Raw genomic sequence first — 16,540 nt, forward strand, 5'->3', positions numbered from 1 at the left:
TAATGGGGATTGGGTAGTTTTGGCTGTAAAATCTCCTCTCTTCATTGATTTATACGGAAAAGGAGTCATCTGGACTTGGGTAATGGGGATTGGGTAGTTTTGGCTGTAAAATCTCCTCTCTTCATTGATTTATACGGAAAAGGAGTCATCTGGATGCTGGCTGGGAAGGTGTGAGCAAAAATGTTCTGCGCAGAGGCTTTCTGACACTGTTACGTTGCAACGTAGCTTGAGCTTGAACCTATGGCTCTGTCCTTTTCTGTCAGATTTCCTCTGAGCAGTTTTCCTTTGTTACCGTCCCAAGTGAGCTGGTGAATGGTACGTAAGTGCAAAGCTTGTAGCAGGATGGAGGTTTGAGTTGTATCACATGTAGTATGTAGTGCTTGGTGCAGATTTTTAAAGAAAATGATGCTCTTTTCTGCTAAATACTCGATATTCAGTGACACGGTTTGGAAAAAAGCAACTTGTAAAGAATTATTTCAGGTGGTGTACTTGCACAAGACTTGTTGCCACTGTTTCTAAGGTTGATTAATAACAGTTTTCCTCCTTTCCTTTTTCTCTCTCTATGTGGCGCAGTCTTAATACAGTTATCGTGGTTGCAGTAATGCAGAGGCCAGTGTATTTCAGTCTTAAGCTCCGTAAAAGTGTAAAGCCAGAAGAGAGTCTCTGTTCCCAGCAGCTTACAGGGTGTTAGCAGCCTTTTTGAGAGAGCTCGGGAAACGGTGGATGATGCTGGTGAGCACAAGACACAGCAGCCTCAGCGTTCCTCCCTGCTCAGAGACTGACTTTTCTATGTGGGATCTATCACACACACAAAACAAATGTTTTCTTGTAAAGTCTCTAATCACTGATGAATTCATGACCTGAACTGTAAGTTCCATGTTACAGTCATTCATAAAGGCTCTGAGTGGCTGAGGAAGGTGCATCTCTGATTTGCATCTGGTGACTCGACTCTGTTGTGTATTTGTAGGGCACTGGCCCTTCGGAGAGCGACAGCTCTGAGCTCTACTCACCAGCCCACTTCTCAGACCTGGGAGAAGGTAAGTGAAGGCAGGGCTGCGGGGGCAGATTGTTGGTGACATTTGGATCAGTGCCTGTTGCTCTGTCTGTGTGTGTAAGGGCTTACGTGTCCTGGGCTCTCAGAGGGTGCTTGCCTTAGCTGAGGCAGTGGCAGAAGAAATAGGTTCTGAGATTGTTTACCCAAGGTACCGTGATGTCTTTGATTTCCCTATGGAAAGTGGAGATGGTGGGCTTCTATTTCCATGAGAAGATGTTCACTTCTCATTCATAGTCTGGGTGCTTGAAGGAAACTCGTCAGCACAGGCCCTGTACCACTGCCCTGTCTTTTGCCTGATGGCACGCTGTGATCAGGCTCAATGGTGGCTGCCCTGTCCAGTGGACAGTTGTGCAGTTGCATTGTACTCCCTCCCCGTCTGCCTTTGTATCACATTAGTATTGACGTGAGGAAGTTTTTGTTGCAGTGCGATGGGAGGAGGTAGTTATCAGCATTCGGTTAGCAATGTAAGCTTTGTGTTGGTAGCATTTCTTATTTTCTGCTGGGGGCCTGTCTCAGGAAAGTCAGTGATACCGTTCAGCAGCCTAGCAAAAGAAGTTTAAACCAGTACGAATCAGTGGTCCTCTGATGGTTGCAGGACAGAGGGCAGGCTGCCTGGAGGCTGGTATTGCCTCAGCCCTTATGCCCTCAAATGACAGTAGGACCTGAAGCTCTCAGAAAGGGTGTAGAACTTGCTGGTGGCATTTGTAGCAAGGAAATTATATCTGCGTTTTCTTTGAGTGGTCTTTCTGTTGCATCCCAGCTTCTGAAAAGCTCTTGGAGAAGCAGCGGAAGCGGAAGAGACAGCGCCATCCCTCTGCTGCAATGCATTCCAAGAAGGAGAGAAATGAGGAGGGGCTGGGGGAGACCCCACACTCTGAGGTACTGTTGGGTCTTCCTACATGCTGACATCCCTATAACTTCTCTGCTACTTCCTAGGGCACTTTGCAGAGCCTAGGCCAGGTCATTTTTGGCTGGCATGTCAGTTGGGAGTTTGTCCCGCTGATGTAGTTGCATGAGCTGGGGTTCAAGCTGAAGATACCACCTTGATTTAGTAGCTGTTCTGTGATGACTGCTTAACTCGGGCTCAATTTTTAAGCTGCTACTCAGCTAATTCTCCAGGAGAGAGGCTGTTCTGATCTGATGGAACCAGGTTTTGCCTGGCATCTTGCTTTGCACCTCCGAAGGTCTAACTGCTGTAAAAAGTCTTTTCTGGTGGTGGTGGGAGTCTTGCCCTTTTACGCACCAGTATGAATCACAAGCACTAGACTGGACTTCAACCCCTTCTTCCACTTGCACCTGCCCGCCAGGGTGAGCTAAGAACCATGTTGGAGGGGATGGGGGGGACTGTCTGTGACTGCTCACAGGAGCCTCTGATTACATTCTGCTGTTCAGTGGAAAGGGATAATTGGGGCAACTCCCTTCTACTGCATCCCGGCAGAGTTGGCGTACAAGTATCTCTGACAAGCACGTTTTGCCTTTTAGGAATGAGCCAGGTATCACCAAGTGTAGGGGAAGCAAGACTTTTCCTGGGAGAGGCGGGACACCTCTGGGCCTCTCACCATCGCCTCTCACTTCCAGTGGCCCAGGTTCAGCAGCAGGCTGTTCTGTCAGGATAGTCAGTATGTATTTCAGGAGACAATTATAGACATATATTGTTATATTTGTTGTTGTTATACAGCTTCCAGGAGAGCACAAACCTCACACCACTTTGAGCAGTGCCAGCCACCCTGCTGCTACTGCTTTTTGAAAAGGGCATTTCTGATGGGGGTGATAAAGTGGGGTAGTACCCCTGGTGTTAGTGTTCCTTCTGAAGTGTGCTCATCTGGAATCATGTTTCAAAGAAGCCTGTACCGATACCTTTGCCAATGCTGGGGGGGGGCAGTTAACAGTGTATGCTGTTAGGCACCCACTAAGAAACTGTCTCAGCTCTGAGCCAGAAAATTCTCTGTGAATCTTTTATAGGGAAGAGAAGAGGGGGCAATTCAGAGCGGCAAAGTGGCTAGGCCATGGCTCTGAATCCTGCACCCACCATTCACTGCAGAGGAAGCCCAGGGAGTCTTAGCTGCCTCCAGCCTTAGACATCTCTGTTGAGTACCTGAAGTTAGGTTTGGTAAACCATGCCAAAAAAAAAGGCAATGCTTGACACCTTTTGCCAGCATCCATTTCTCTGTGATTGTGTCTCTGTGAGCCACTCCTGGCTTAGGTGAGTGCATGGGTACTGGTGAGTACTGGGGTGCTGTGGAGATGCAATTGTGCTTTCATGTGGAATTTGGACCACGCTGGTCCCTGAGTGACTTTCCACACACCAGGCAAGGAACTCGACTTTGTACTGAACGGTGCTAGAAGAAATAGACATTCTGATGATACAGCACAGTGAAGCCTTGGATCCAGCTGCTTTCAGAGGAAAAGAGCGCAGAGGAAGGCTTGTCTGCCTAGGCTGAACTAAGCAGCTTTCTCGTCCTTGCCTGTGGAGCCAGGAGTGCAAGTTTACAACATCAGGGCAGCAGGAGACTGAGAGAAGGGGATGGAAAATGCTGTTGAAATGGTTGTCAAAGTTGTGAGCCAAGGTCAGGCTGTGCCAAAGAAGGCCAGGCTTTTGAGGATGTGCCAGATACAGCAGCAAAGATAGCTCTGGAAGAAGACCCAAGATGAGAGACCTGCCCTCTGCAGGAGGTATGTAGTTTTGCAGTGCTCATGCAGGGTAGGGGAAGGAGGGGGAACAGTGTGACAGGTTCTTTTGAGTGATGGCCTTGAATGGCGATCCCCTTCTCCCTGTACACAAAGCACAAGTATCTGGCCTTGCCCATCCTGCCAAGCTCTGACATTCCCTTCCCTATGTGGTTCTGGGAGCATTGATTAAAATAAGGCTAAGATCCTGGCGTGTGAAATGTGCAGATTGGCTAACTGTTCGTGGAACCAAATAGGATGGGTTTAGGCTGAAAGAGCACGGCTAGAGCATGCTGTGCCACACTGGGCAGTGTGGACCCCGTTGTTAAGGTAGCATTGCTTCTAGGAAATGCTTTCAGATCTGAAGAGGGAGTTGCTGGTTAATGTTATATGACTCCTAGATGCATTTTAGTCTCCCATTCCATTAACATGTGAAGCATGGCCATCAGGCCATCAAACCATGGAATCCTAGCAGCCATGGTAGAAAGCGGCCAGAAGGATGGAAAGATGAACCAGTTCTAAATCCCTCCTACCTCTGTCTGTAGCAAATCTGAGTATGCCCCCCCCCACTTCCAAAACACTATCTTGAAACCTTAGCTACAGCAGGAAGCTAGTGCCACCGGTCACAGGACGGGTGGTTCTTGTTTACCAGCACCCTGCCCCTCCTGACAGGGGCCTCAGTGACCACGAGAGGGGCTGAACTCTCTGTGTCTGTAACACTGGGGCCCCAGCGTAAGCAGAAGCTATAGCTGATGTTATTTGCCCATACCAGTAGCTGATTAACCCTGCTCTTGTTCTTTGTTACAGTGACCCCTGCAACCCTGAGGTCACTGCTGAGCTGAGCAGAAGAGGGAGCACCTATGTAGGAATAGGAGGACCTGAGCTGTAACCAGTCCTTGGAGCACTGGTTGCCGGTGCTGCTCCTGGAGCATTCCAGGAGCCAAAGCGAGTGTTTGGGCCAGAGGGCTGCCTTGCAGCAGACTACATAATTCCTAGCAGAAATAAAGCTGCAGGAGCAGAAGTATCTTAGCTTCAGAAGATGCTGTTGCGTATTGAGGCAAAGGTGGCTGTTGTGTTCTTAGATGGTCTTTTTACCAATGCCATAGAGACCTTTCCCTTCCCTCTGCCAGGGCTGTGTGGTAGGGTGGCAGCAGCTTACGTGCTCCTTATCAGTATTCCAGCAGGCTGCCAGCCTTCCAGCAAGATTGTGATGATGGCCTGCAAGGCTGTACACCGTATGGTGTGTTGGACTGGCAGTAGTTTGTAGCTGGGACTTGGCTTTTTTTTTTTGTGCTCAATAAAGGCAATTTATACCATTCATCTTTGTATTGTGTGCTTTAATATACCATCAGTGCACCTGTGCATCATTGCTTCACAGAACTCACATGGCTTTAAAATGTCCCCAAATAAAAGCATACTGCTACATTCAGGGAATGAAAAAAACCCAAACAAACCAAAAATCCCACAGGCAAAGGAAGTATCATTATCTGACCAGAATACCAGCTCCAGGTTCTTCCGACTTTAAACTTTGGAAGATCTTTATGTCCTTGCTTTGCCCAGACTAATACTGTGTTCAGAGGGCGTTCAGTTCAGCTTACGAGCTTTAGTAGTGCCAGAACTCAGACGGATACTCTCCCATACAGAAAGTGGTGCAAAGCTCCCTCTCGTGATTGTTAGCTGGACACCTGGCACCAAGCAGGCTTGAAGGTATGAGAGTGATGGCTGCTGCTCCTGCCAGGAGTTTGAATTCCTCAGAAGGTCTTCCCAGGTCTACAGTTTGTGTCTGGGCATGCACTGGGTATGGCTTGGTGATCCAAGGAGGAACTGGCAGCTGAGACCACTTAGCTAACTGCAGTGAGCTGGGATATTAAAAAATGGCAGTCCTTAAAATGTTCTTGCTCAAAGCACTTAGCTAAAGGCATCACTTTGGTGCAGCATTAATGGCCTTTAAGGCGTACCCCCTCTGGAGTCGCCACTGGGGCTGGTGAGACCACCAAGTGTTGCCTAGACTGTACCTGAGAGGCCTGGAAGCTGGCAGGATGGCGTTTCCTAGCTCTTGGTGGCCTGTCCTGGCAAAAGTGAAGGCAGTGCTGCTACATGCAGCTCCAGGACAGCAGTACCTTGTAGTAGAAACAAGTGTCTCTAGGATTCCTTCCCTCTAACAGTGTCTGGGCAGGTCCCATGGACACATTGGAAGGTGTCCTTCCACCTTGGGAAGCTTTATGGCAGGATCCCTGACTTGGCCCATGAGGGTGCCATTGGACTTTTATCATTTGAATCCCATCTTCTCAGTGGGATGCTCTTTCACCAGTAGATGTTATGGTCACCGTAAGATGTTTTGGTCAGTGCTGTGATACTCATGCAGGACAGATGCTTATGAAAGACTCACTACCCCAGGCAGGATGGTGGTGTAAATGCCCTGCTGCACTGTTCACTTTGGTGTTGGCCAGCTAGTTCATACTAACACAGCCCTTGAGTACCTACCTGTATTTTACATGGTTTAGAACAAGCTCAGACAAGTGTGGGGAAAAATCTGGCTCATTTCCTGGGTGACAACTGCAATAAAGGTCGTTTGAAGTTTTTAATTTGCATTTCCAATGCAAGCAGACATCAGCAGGATGCTTCAGACTATTCCAGCTTACCTGATTTGTTTCTATGCAGGGCAATACCTTTCTTCCTCAGCCATGATTCCTTCCTCAGAGGGGGTTATGCACAGGAAAATAGTTGTGTTGAGTGTGTATTTTTTAATGATCTAGTAAACTAAGAGCTCTTTCCTTTCCTTTCTTGTAAGTCTTTTGGTGGAACTGTATGGGGAATGTTCTCTCCAGGGTGGGTAACACACACAGACCAACTGCCAAACCTGTTATGTGCTCAGTGGCTGAACTTGTAGTTTCCAAGTCGGGACAAGAACTACTGACAGCCCTGATTCTGGATTTCTTTTTAAAGGGGGAGACATCGGTTCATGGGACTGCTGCAAGCCCCAAGGAGGGTAATGAAGAGGGGTCAGAGAACGACCATGGAGTGCCTTCATCCAAAAAGATGCAGGGGGAGCGTGGAGGAGGAGCAGCTCTCAAGGAGAACGTGTGTCAGGTAGTGTCCTTGAAGAAATCTCTTTGAAACTTTACCACTGTAATGTGTTTTTGTGTAAGTTCTGGGACACGTTAGTGCTCCAGGTAGCCTCAAGGTGCTTATTGTAGAAGCTCTTTGTGCTTTGAATTGAACCTTTCCTCTGCGATTGCCTCTCCTTCTGCTAAAGTTCAAAGATGTTAGGGAGACGTGACCAACATAGCGTTTATTTTAGCCAACGTATGGTAGCAGGGACTGGATGGCAAATGGCAGTGGTGATGCACAAACTTCCTGAATTAACTACACAAGGAAAACTTAGTATTTTTCCGCAGGGGTCTCTGCTGACAGTCCTGGCCAGCATGCGGATTGTTGCTGTCTGGGATGAGCTGGGGAAGCAGGTTGCTCTGAGCTGACGATGTGCTTCTTTCCCTGCAGATCTGCGAGAAGCCAGGGGAATTGCTGCTGTGTGAGGCGCAGTGCTGCGGTGCTTTCCACCTGCAGTGCCTTGGGCTCTCCGAGATGCCAAAGGGCAAATTCATCTGCAATGAGTGTTCCACAGGTACAGATGACAGCTTTTGTGAGCGCAGAAGGACCGGGTGCTTGCTGCGTGCTTACCTGGTGCTTCCTTTGCTGGAGTGCCTGCAGTAGGGCTGCTAACTAGCTCTCAGTCCTCTTGGTTATGGGTTTGATGTTTAATAATGACTTTCTAATTAACTGGTCTTACTGTTGATTCAGGCATGTGAGGTGCAAAGAAGCGAATGTCTAGGATCTGGTGGGAAAGAGAAGGGGAGATTCTTATCTGAGGCTAGGGACAGAAGGCCGACAGAGAGGATGAGTCTGGAGCGGGCTGGAAAGGAGGGAATGTCTTAAGTAGGGTTGTCAATTTTTGTCTGGCCTGAAATCACAACTATAATAATATTTTTTTCGATCTGGAGTTTTATTGCAGCTGCAGGCAAAAACAGCCTGCTGCAGAGACCTGTGCTTTGGGATAGGTAGTTGTGGGAAGGGAAGTTGTGCCGTGCTAATAGTGTCAGGTCTTCATTTAGCCCTTCTATGTGACTGGTGTTATATCTGCTGCTCTTTCTCCAGGGGTCCATACCTGCTTTGTGTGCAAGAGCTGCGGGGAAGATGTAAAACGGTGCTTGCTGCCCCTCTGTGGGAAGTATTACCATGAAGCATGCATACAAAAGTATCCACCCACGGTCATGCAGAACAAGGGCTTCCGATGCTCCCTGCACATATGCATGACTTGTCATGCTGCTAACCCAGCAAACGTCTCTGCATCTAAAGGTACTGAAATCTTCTAGGGTGGTCCAGGGGATGCAGTCAGAACCGTTTTCTTTGTTTCATGTCTACTGTGCAGTTACCGGGTCCACTAGTTCTTCATGCTGATTTTCCGTCCTTGCCACAGTGCTTGCTGTAGCATTTGCTGAGGCACAGCTTCTCTCAGGGGAGTGGAAGGGGTGCCGTCGGTATGAGGTTGCTGCTCATCAGCACTCCTGATGGTCAGACATGGCAACTAAAATGTTCTCGTCTGTCCAGACGCTTGGATGCCTGCACGTCCAGCGATGCCACATGCCTCTCTGGGTTTTTGAATAAGTCTCTGGAGCTGTACAGACACTCTCGTGTTTCTCCTACGTACTTTTCACTTTGCCAGTGCTGCAGACGATGCCTGCTTAGCAGCACTGGCTGTCGAGGCAATGGCATAGAGAGCAGCATAGTAGAAACTATGATATTGTTCTAGTTCTCCTTTTTTTATAATGCAAACTTTCATCTTGCAGTAGTGATACCCTTGGGCTGAGCTTCTCAGGCAAACATTTGTTTGAGCTGTTTGCAGCAATACCTTGACCTTTATCTCACATGATTAAACTTAAAACTTTTGTGTGATTGCCTTGTATATTTGCTTCTAAAGCTGCCTGCCTTTAAATCCTTGGTATCTTAAGACGTGACAATAAGACCAGCTCTATTTTTATTCTCAGGGTCTGTGTTAAAGTTGTCTTTTTTCCCTATGTATCAGTATTTGGTGTAGAAGACAACACTAAGGCCTAAAGCCCACAGCCGACTATTTGCGTTGTGTTCCTCTGGCTGCTGCTTCTCAGTGGCCAGATTTACCCCTTTCCTCCCACCTCTTCTCCCTGTTAATAGTCTCCTGTGAGAACTGAAAACAGGCTCTCAGAAACCTTGGATAAATTAGGCCTGTAGGCAATTCTGAATTCTCCGTTCCGGAATTTCAGGGTAAAATCTGATAAAGTGGAGAGGCAAGTGCCGATGTTTTCAGAAGCTACACGGATTGGTTTCATTATGTGCAGCTTGGAACACCCCCTCTGTAATTACTGTCTGAGCTGATTTACTAATCATTTGTGTATGATAGGAAGCAGTCCCAGTCTGTGAACTCTTGAACTGTTTCTGCACAACATGCAGGAGGTTTTTCACTTCGAAGTAATGCAACTGTGTATGTGTTATATACAAATATATATAAATGTAATTTTATATATATTTTGTTATATTAAATAATTTCATAGGAATCTAATGAGTATGTCATGTATGGTCTATAAGAATTTAAAGTCAGTTTCCATTTCCAAAGATCACCTATGGTTGCTTGTTTTGAGCTTGGTTATCAACAGAGACTAGTTTTGGGAGGAAACAAAGTATCGGCCTCCTTTAGAGGTTCACTGCATTTCCGACATGTTCTGGTGCTAGGTCGCTTGATGCGCTGTGTTCGATGTCCGGTTGCATACCACTCCAACGACTTCTGCCTTGCTGCTGGGTCCGTGGTCCTCGCCTCCAACAGCATCATCTGCCCCAATCACTTCACTGCACGGAGAGGCTGCCGCAACCACGAGCACGTCAACGTCAGCTGGTGCTTTGTCTGCTCGGAAGGTGAGATGGTCTGTGCTGGGTCCCCTGTCACCAAGCAAGGCCCTGAAAAGAAGTCACTAGAGCAGGCAGAAGTTTTGCCCATCCATTTAAGTCTCAACTTCAGGCTAGAACTTTTTCTGGATCCTTAGAAGAGTTCTTTGTGTAGTACAAGTAGGGCACGAGCTGTTGAAAAGGGTTTGCAGAAGAGCATCATGCCCTTTCCTCAGCTCTCTCTGTCTGGACATGTGGAGTCCAGGGCTTCTGCACAGTGACTGATAAATTCCTCCTCCTTTTCTTTGCAGGGGGCAGCCTTTTATGCTGCGAGTCGTGCCCGGCTGCATTTCACCGTGAGTGTCTAAACATTGAGATGCCAGAGGGAAGCTGGTATTGTAATGATTGCAAGGCAGGCAAAAAGCCACACTACAAGGAAGTAGTCTGGGTGAAAGTTGGGCGCTACAGGTAGGTGAAGGTAGAACAGACTTGTCCCCGTCCCTTCTTCATGCAGTGCTCATGGTGATTGAGGTGAGAAGCTGCTCCTCTCTGCAGGGTACAGTGCAGCAGCCTCTGACTGTTTTGCATGCATGTAGCAGCTGGTAAAATGCGTGCTTTCCTCTTCCGGTAGCCTCTTGTCTTCCCACCATCCTTGCTGGTAGCCCTCACACACTTTTTTGCCATGTCTCCATGCAATAGCATGCTTCTGAGGTGGTTGGAAGTGGGGAAGCCAGAGGATTCATCGGCCCTTTCCTGTGTTGCAGGTGGTGGCCAGCTGAGATTTGCCATCCGAGGACAATTCCTGTCAACATCCAGAAAATGAAACATGACATTGGCGAGTTCCCTGTGCTGTTCTTTGGCTCCAAGGATTACTTGTGGACCCACCAGGCCCGTGTGTTCCCTTACATGGAAGGTGATGTCAGCAGCAAAGACAAGATGGGGAAGGGCGTGGATGGCATATACAAAAAAGGTAACTTGTCTTCATCCAGGGAGGTACATGTTCTGTTTCTCTTCATTCCCATTTGGAGAAATGGCATTCTTATAACAGAGAAAATACCGTTTTATAGCTAACACTAAATTAAATTTGCAGAATGAGCTGCTGCTTATCTAACATCCAACGCACCCAGAATGCGAGAAGAAGGAGAAGGAGAAGGGTGTGCAGATCTTGAATGCTTTTCCAGCTCTGACATAGCTGCTCTAAATCTGAGTGAGCTGCTGCTCTGTCAGCTTCCCTGTGTCCAATACAGTCATTATCTGTATATAAAAATGCACTTGAGGGTTGTGAATGCAGCTGCCTGACACTTCTGCCCAAAAGCAGGCAAAGCTAGCTGACAGTTTGGATGCTTCATCGCCCACGGGCAGGTCCCTTACTGTAACTCCTGTGACTGCCCTACTGCATTGGCCTTTTCTTCACCCTCCTGCAGCGAACCTCTGCCTCTGACGTACGCAGCCAGGGAGGTTTGCTTGTGGAGCTGCGAGCACTGGGTGAACACTGGCAGCCCAGCTCTGTGTGAGCAGAGGGAGTTCCTCGTAACACACTCTTCTCTCACTTAGCTCTTCAGGAAGCTGCAGTAAGATTTGAAGAGTTGAAGGCACAGAAAGAACTGAGACAGCTTCAGGAAGACAAAAAGAATGACAAGAAACCTCCTCCCTACAAACACATCAAGGTGAGGGCAGGTGGGGGGGGGCAGGTGCAGAAGAGAACTCTTGAGCTGTTGGTGCAGGTGATTTACAGGTATACAGAAACATATCTACTGTTTGGGCATGTGGCTGCATTTGAAGGTTATTTTGGTCCTCTTGGCATCTTCAGTCATCCTCTAGAGAAAGGATTCATATATGCACAGAGCTGTATGGAAGCTGGACACCAGTAACAGAGGTCTCTGATTTACTGGAACAGATCTGGACATCTCTGTGCTATTACATGTCAGTTGTGTGGTCTGAAGGAAATGTCTCTCTACCTCGGCGCCTTAGGGAAGAGTGCTAGTAATACACAAGTACTGTGTAATTACTGTAGTAATGCTCAAGTACTTTGTGCTACTGATGGCATGGTGGGCATCCCAGGTGGTGCGAGACAGGAGATGGTCAGGGTGCGGTGGAGCAGAGCTGTGGGGAGGATGGTAACCCACACTGGAGCTTGGCAGTATCTTTTTTCATCTCTGCTATTGTTTTATATCTTTTTCTGTATCAGTTGGTGACTGAACAGAAATACTAAAGCAGATGTACGTGTTGGAATATCAGCCCTTTTGCTGAGTTTTGGGAAATTCTTCATGTTTAGGGTTGTATTTTGAGATAGAATTGGAGCAGCAATAGAAGTCATACAGGATGGAGGTGACTTGAGAGGAGAGCTGGGGCCAAGCGGGTACATGTGCTTGTACCCACCGGAGGTGTGGGTCCAGACCAGAAACCCAGTGACTCAGGGACTGTGTTCCTCTTTTCATTGCCTCTGTCTGCTCCTTCCATTTTTTATGTGGCAAACTATGAAAGCTTAACTGATTGCTGGCACTTTTTGTTTCTAGCTAGGATTTCTAGGCAGGCAGGTATATCCTGCATGAGTTACTGTACAGTGTAAAGAACACAACTCAATGCTGTGGCAGCAGTATGGGCCAGGCAGCTCCAATGGAGGAAATACAGTTTCTCATTATAGGTATTTTTAAGCCTGTTTCTGGTCGCAACATGAAGGAACTTTGGAATCAGTTTGGTGCCTTTGAATTACCCTTTTAATATAAACAATAACGGCCATGGTCATTAGCCATGGCAGCTCTTCTGAGGTCTGGGTTTGTCTTTGTGAAAGCTGTTTGTCTTTGTGAAAGCAAGGCAGTTTGCAGGAGCTTACGGTGAACTGGAGAAGGCTTCAGGGTGGAATGGCCGAAGCTGGCTGTGTCTGCTCCCATCCTGGCCTTCTAAGGAGATCAGCACTTCGGAGTCCATCCCGAGGAGCAGCAACGTGAGAGTTCGCTGCAAAATACACTTGGGATCCTTCATCACATCAGGGTTGTGGCTAGTCCAAGCATTGCCCTGTTTTGGAGCTGGTTTTGTACCAGCAGTGCCTTGGAAAGTAGGGCAGGCCTGCTGGGCATGCGTGCGTGCTGAGAGGGGGGCACCACGCTCAGACACCGTGGTCGCTTGGGGTGGCAGTGCCAGAGGCAGCAAGGGCACCTCTGTCTGCCCGGTGATGGGCAGCCCTAATCCTGTGAGTCTCGTCACTCTTAACAAGGTGACGCGCTAAGAGATGGGAAGCAGCAGAGGAGAACGCAAGAGTGACAAGGAAGGTCGGAGGTGGGAGGCAATACTAGGAGGAAGGGGAGACTATGTGTGTTGAAGAGATTAATCTGGGGGTTCTGCAGGGTTTGCTTTTAAACGAAGGAGGAGGATAAGGGCTGGGCCGGCTTCTGCAGGCTACCAGCGCAGAAACTTTGCTCTGTGGGTGGGACTAGATAAATTGTGTGTGGGGCTGGAATAGTTTGCTAAATGATCCTCTTCTTTCGTGTTCTGGGAGAGGAAAGGGAGCTGATGGTATTGGTTGCCTGGGCAAAGAACAGCAAGGAGCTTTTTTTCAGTGTCTCCAAAGTCCTGACTCTCTATTGCCTGCCTTTCAGCGTTCGCTGCCTTTAACCAAAACCAAAGGACCCTGCTCGTGCCGCAGACATGCCAGTCGCTTCTCCACCTGGTGCTGTACTCTGCTTCCTTCCGGAGCGGTTTTTAGAGAGCTCCTTGGCTTAACTCTGAGCTCCTCTTTGGGCCTTCCAACCCCAGCCTTGTCTGGTTTTTCGTTCATTTACATCTGCAGGACAGTTGGGTAGGGAGCTAACTGCTTGTGGCCTGGTGCGTAGGTAGGCCCTCTGTATTCTGTCACGGGCATGCCAGCCTGGTTCTCGTAGTGACAGCTGAGAGCACAAAACAGCTTGAAGGTAACAGATTCAAAACCCAGGGCTGTAAGGAAAAGCTAAGGAAAAGGACCTGGCACTCAGAGACTGGACAAGGTGCTGTTTCACGCAGAAAATGGTTCGGTGTCGGTCACAGGTATGGTGTGCACTCAGCGAGAGCGCTGGGCCACCTGGGCTGGATGTCGGCACAGCGGTGATGGGAGGGGGACGCTTGGCAGCCTCTGCCCGCTCCGGGGTCACAGAATACACACTGCACTCGTTGATGCTAATGGGGGACCTGCATCCTCCTTAGCTCTTTCCTCTAACCGTATACATCTTGAAATAGTGTGCCCAGAAGTACATATGTGCCTGTACTTGTGTCCTTCTGCCCCTCACTGTAACGAACTTGCACTGCAGCCTATCAGCTCGTAGGCAAGGGTTGAGTATAGAAGTGACTGTCAGGATAACCTTTGTTCTTAAGAGCTAACGTCCTTCGTGTGCGTTCAAGGTGAACCGGCCGGTGGGTAAAGTGCAGATCTTCACTGCAGACCTGTCTGAGATACCACGTTGCAACTGCAAACCAACAGATGAAAACCCATGTGGCCTGGACTCCGAATGCATCAATCGCATGTTGCTCTATGAATGCCACCCCATGGTCTGCCCTGCTGGGGAGCGCTGCCAGAACCAGTGCTTCTCCAAGCGGCAGTATCCCGAGGTACAAATTTTCCGCACGCTGGCACGAGGCTGGGGCTTGCAAGCCAAAACAGACATCAGAAAGGTACATACTCTGTTTCTGCGTGTAATTTTCTCTTGCCACTTCTCTCTTGCTCAGTGTTGGTTTCAATAAATTAGAAAAATTACTATCTTCCGTAATTTGAAGACGACTTTTTGCCATAGAATGCCATTTAGGAAAGAAGTGGATGAGTTTAACTTTTCCAGTCCTGACAAGGCTGTTTTGGCTCAGCCAACCAAGAAAATGGTTTGCATGTTGATGTTCCACAGGGTAAGAAAGGTGATTGCTCAATCTGTCTGCTTGTATGGACGATGAGCTTTATGAGTACACCAGAACACTATCCTGAAGACGGTGGTCGGGATTTCCACATGGGGAGCAGTGATTATACCTCGCCCCCATTCTTGAATAGCCAGGCTTTTCCAGCATGAGAATCTTGTATCAGAAACTGAAACCAGAGCTTGACTCTTACAAAAGGGTAATGTCTTGGAGATGGCTGTTATTATTGCTGAAACTGGTATCTCCGGCTAAAACACTTGTATATATTTTTTTAAATCTAGAGAATAGTAGTTCTGTGGACACACGTCTGTGCTGAATGAAGAAGGAAGAATGGTAAAGCAAAGAGAACCCCAAAGCTAAGAAAGGGTGAAGTGAAACAGAGGACAATTAGCATAGTAGGAGAAGAATGTCTGAAAAAGGAGTAGGGACAACATGCTGTGGGGGAAGGCTTGATAGCAGAAGGAAAAATGTGAGTCCATCCTGTTTAGGCTTTGCTGCCTGCTGTGATATAGGTTAAAGGATCTCTCTGCCATTCCATGCGCCTGTTATGTTTCACTTTCAGTAGACAGTCTGAAAACAGCAAAACTCAGTTATTTAATGGAGGCACTTATTAGCCCCAGTGGAGCAGAGCTGGGGTTCCCTTTGATGGTCGAAGTACAGTCTCTGCAATACTTCACTACAGGGGAACTCCACAAATTCACTGCAGGAGCAGGTGCCCTAGGTGTGCCTCATGCTGCTCAGTGTGGTTGGTCCCCAAAGGGATATTGGTTCCAGCTGGAATGCAGTTATGCAGTGCTTTCAGCTTTGCAGCAAAGAGCTGTTCTTGTGATTTACTTTCATGCTGTCCCTGAATGTTAATTCTTTCCGTAGCACAAAGAATAATCTGATGTCTGTTGTTGCTTTATTTAATTTATTTCAAGTTATTTGTTGAGTGTGTGAAACAGATGTATGATTCAGGGCTCTTAGTGAAGATTATAGGTCAAGCTGGCTGCAAAGCACAGAGGAAGATTTTTATGAAAAGGTTTCCACAAAGGAAACAGGAACTAAGTTTTAGCTCAAAGGTGGATGTCCCTCCATCCTGGAGGGAATTTGTCTTGTCTTATCGGCTTGTTGTTTTCTCTCTGGCAGGGCGAATTTGTTAATGAGTATGTTGGGGAGCTAATTGATGAAGAGGAGTGCCGAGCCCGAATCCGCTATGCTCAGGAGCATGACATCACCAATTTCTACATGTTGACACTGGATAAGGTATGTGGAAGGAATTTCTCTTGCCAGGATCCTAGACAGAAGTAAAATGATTGCAAGGAAGGCATGGTAGGGGTCTTCTCCAGCAAGTAAAAAGGTGCTAAGAGTTGCTGATGAGCTTGGTCTGCATTTCCAGTAAAGAGAAGATTAAAAGAACGGACTTAACGTGCAGTAGAGAAGTTTCAGGTTAGATATTAGGATTAGGAAGGAAGTCTGAACCGACCATTAGAGTTTGTTCAGAAGAGGTGAGGCAGTTGTCTGAGGATTGTGGATCCCGTTTCAGCATAACAGGGTGAATTGTAACCTCAGGAGCAGCAGCTGAACCATGGGGAGTCCAGAACTGGGCTGGTGTGTGCCAGAGAAGGCATCAGTCCTCAGGTGTACAGCTATCAGGTACAAGGAGACCCTCGTTTAAGTTCAGATCCCAGGTCTTGCTGATCTAAAGAGGGGTGGAGTTTGTTATTCCTCAGTGAGTCCTGGAGGCCACGTTGTTGGTGCGAGCTCCTGGCTTTCGGAGGTAGGTAGTTTTGTGAGCTGCTTTCCACACTTTGTCACTCAACCTTGGAAAGGTTAGAAGGAAACCATGAAAGCAGGCAGGGGAGGAAGCTGTCAAGTGTGGGATAACAATGGGGCTGCTTTCTGGCCCTCTCATCTTCTTGCTGGAAATTCACACTGACCATACCTTGTTCTCCTTGGCTGGCTGATGGGCGGGAGCAGGGACAAAACTAAGTATTAGTATCTCCCTCATTATTACAAAACCAAATCTCAGTTGCAGCTGCTCTCTTCTCT

The 16,540-nt window shown here is 47.9% G+C and overlaps 1 protein-coding gene across 2 annotated transcripts in view; it reads left to right on the forward strand.

Moving 5' to 3' along the window:
* The window catches only part of NSD1 (nuclear receptor binding SET domain protein 1), a 66,119-nt gene that overhangs the window by 31,703 nt on the left and 17,876 nt on the right, over positions 1-16,540 (forward strand). For both annotated transcript variants that reach the window (XM_075164347.1, XM_075164348.1), the window contains exons 9-19: positions 968-1,037; positions 1,815-1,933; positions 6,668-6,811; positions 7,223-7,346; positions 7,877-8,077; positions 9,488-9,667; positions 9,949-10,105; positions 10,402-10,607; positions 11,192-11,304; positions 14,009-14,278; positions 15,638-15,754. In XM_075164347.1, the coding sequence (XP_075020448.1) occupies positions 968-1,037; positions 1,815-1,933; positions 6,668-6,811; positions 7,223-7,346; positions 7,877-8,077; positions 9,488-9,667; positions 9,949-10,105; positions 10,402-10,607; positions 11,192-11,304; positions 14,009-14,278; positions 15,638-15,754 (1,701 nt within the window). The remainder of the gene's footprint in view (positions 1-967; positions 1,038-1,814; positions 1,934-6,667; positions 6,812-7,222; positions 7,347-7,876; positions 8,078-9,487; positions 9,668-9,948; positions 10,106-10,401; positions 10,608-11,191; positions 11,305-14,008; positions 14,279-15,637; positions 15,755-16,540) is intronic.

The sequence above is a fragment of the Calonectris borealis genome, chromosome 15, assembly GCF_964195595.1.
Source record: "Calonectris borealis chromosome 15, bCalBor7.hap1.2, whole genome shotgun sequence".
Lineage (NCBI taxonomy): Eukaryota > Metazoa > Chordata > Aves > Procellariiformes > Procellariidae > Calonectris > Calonectris borealis.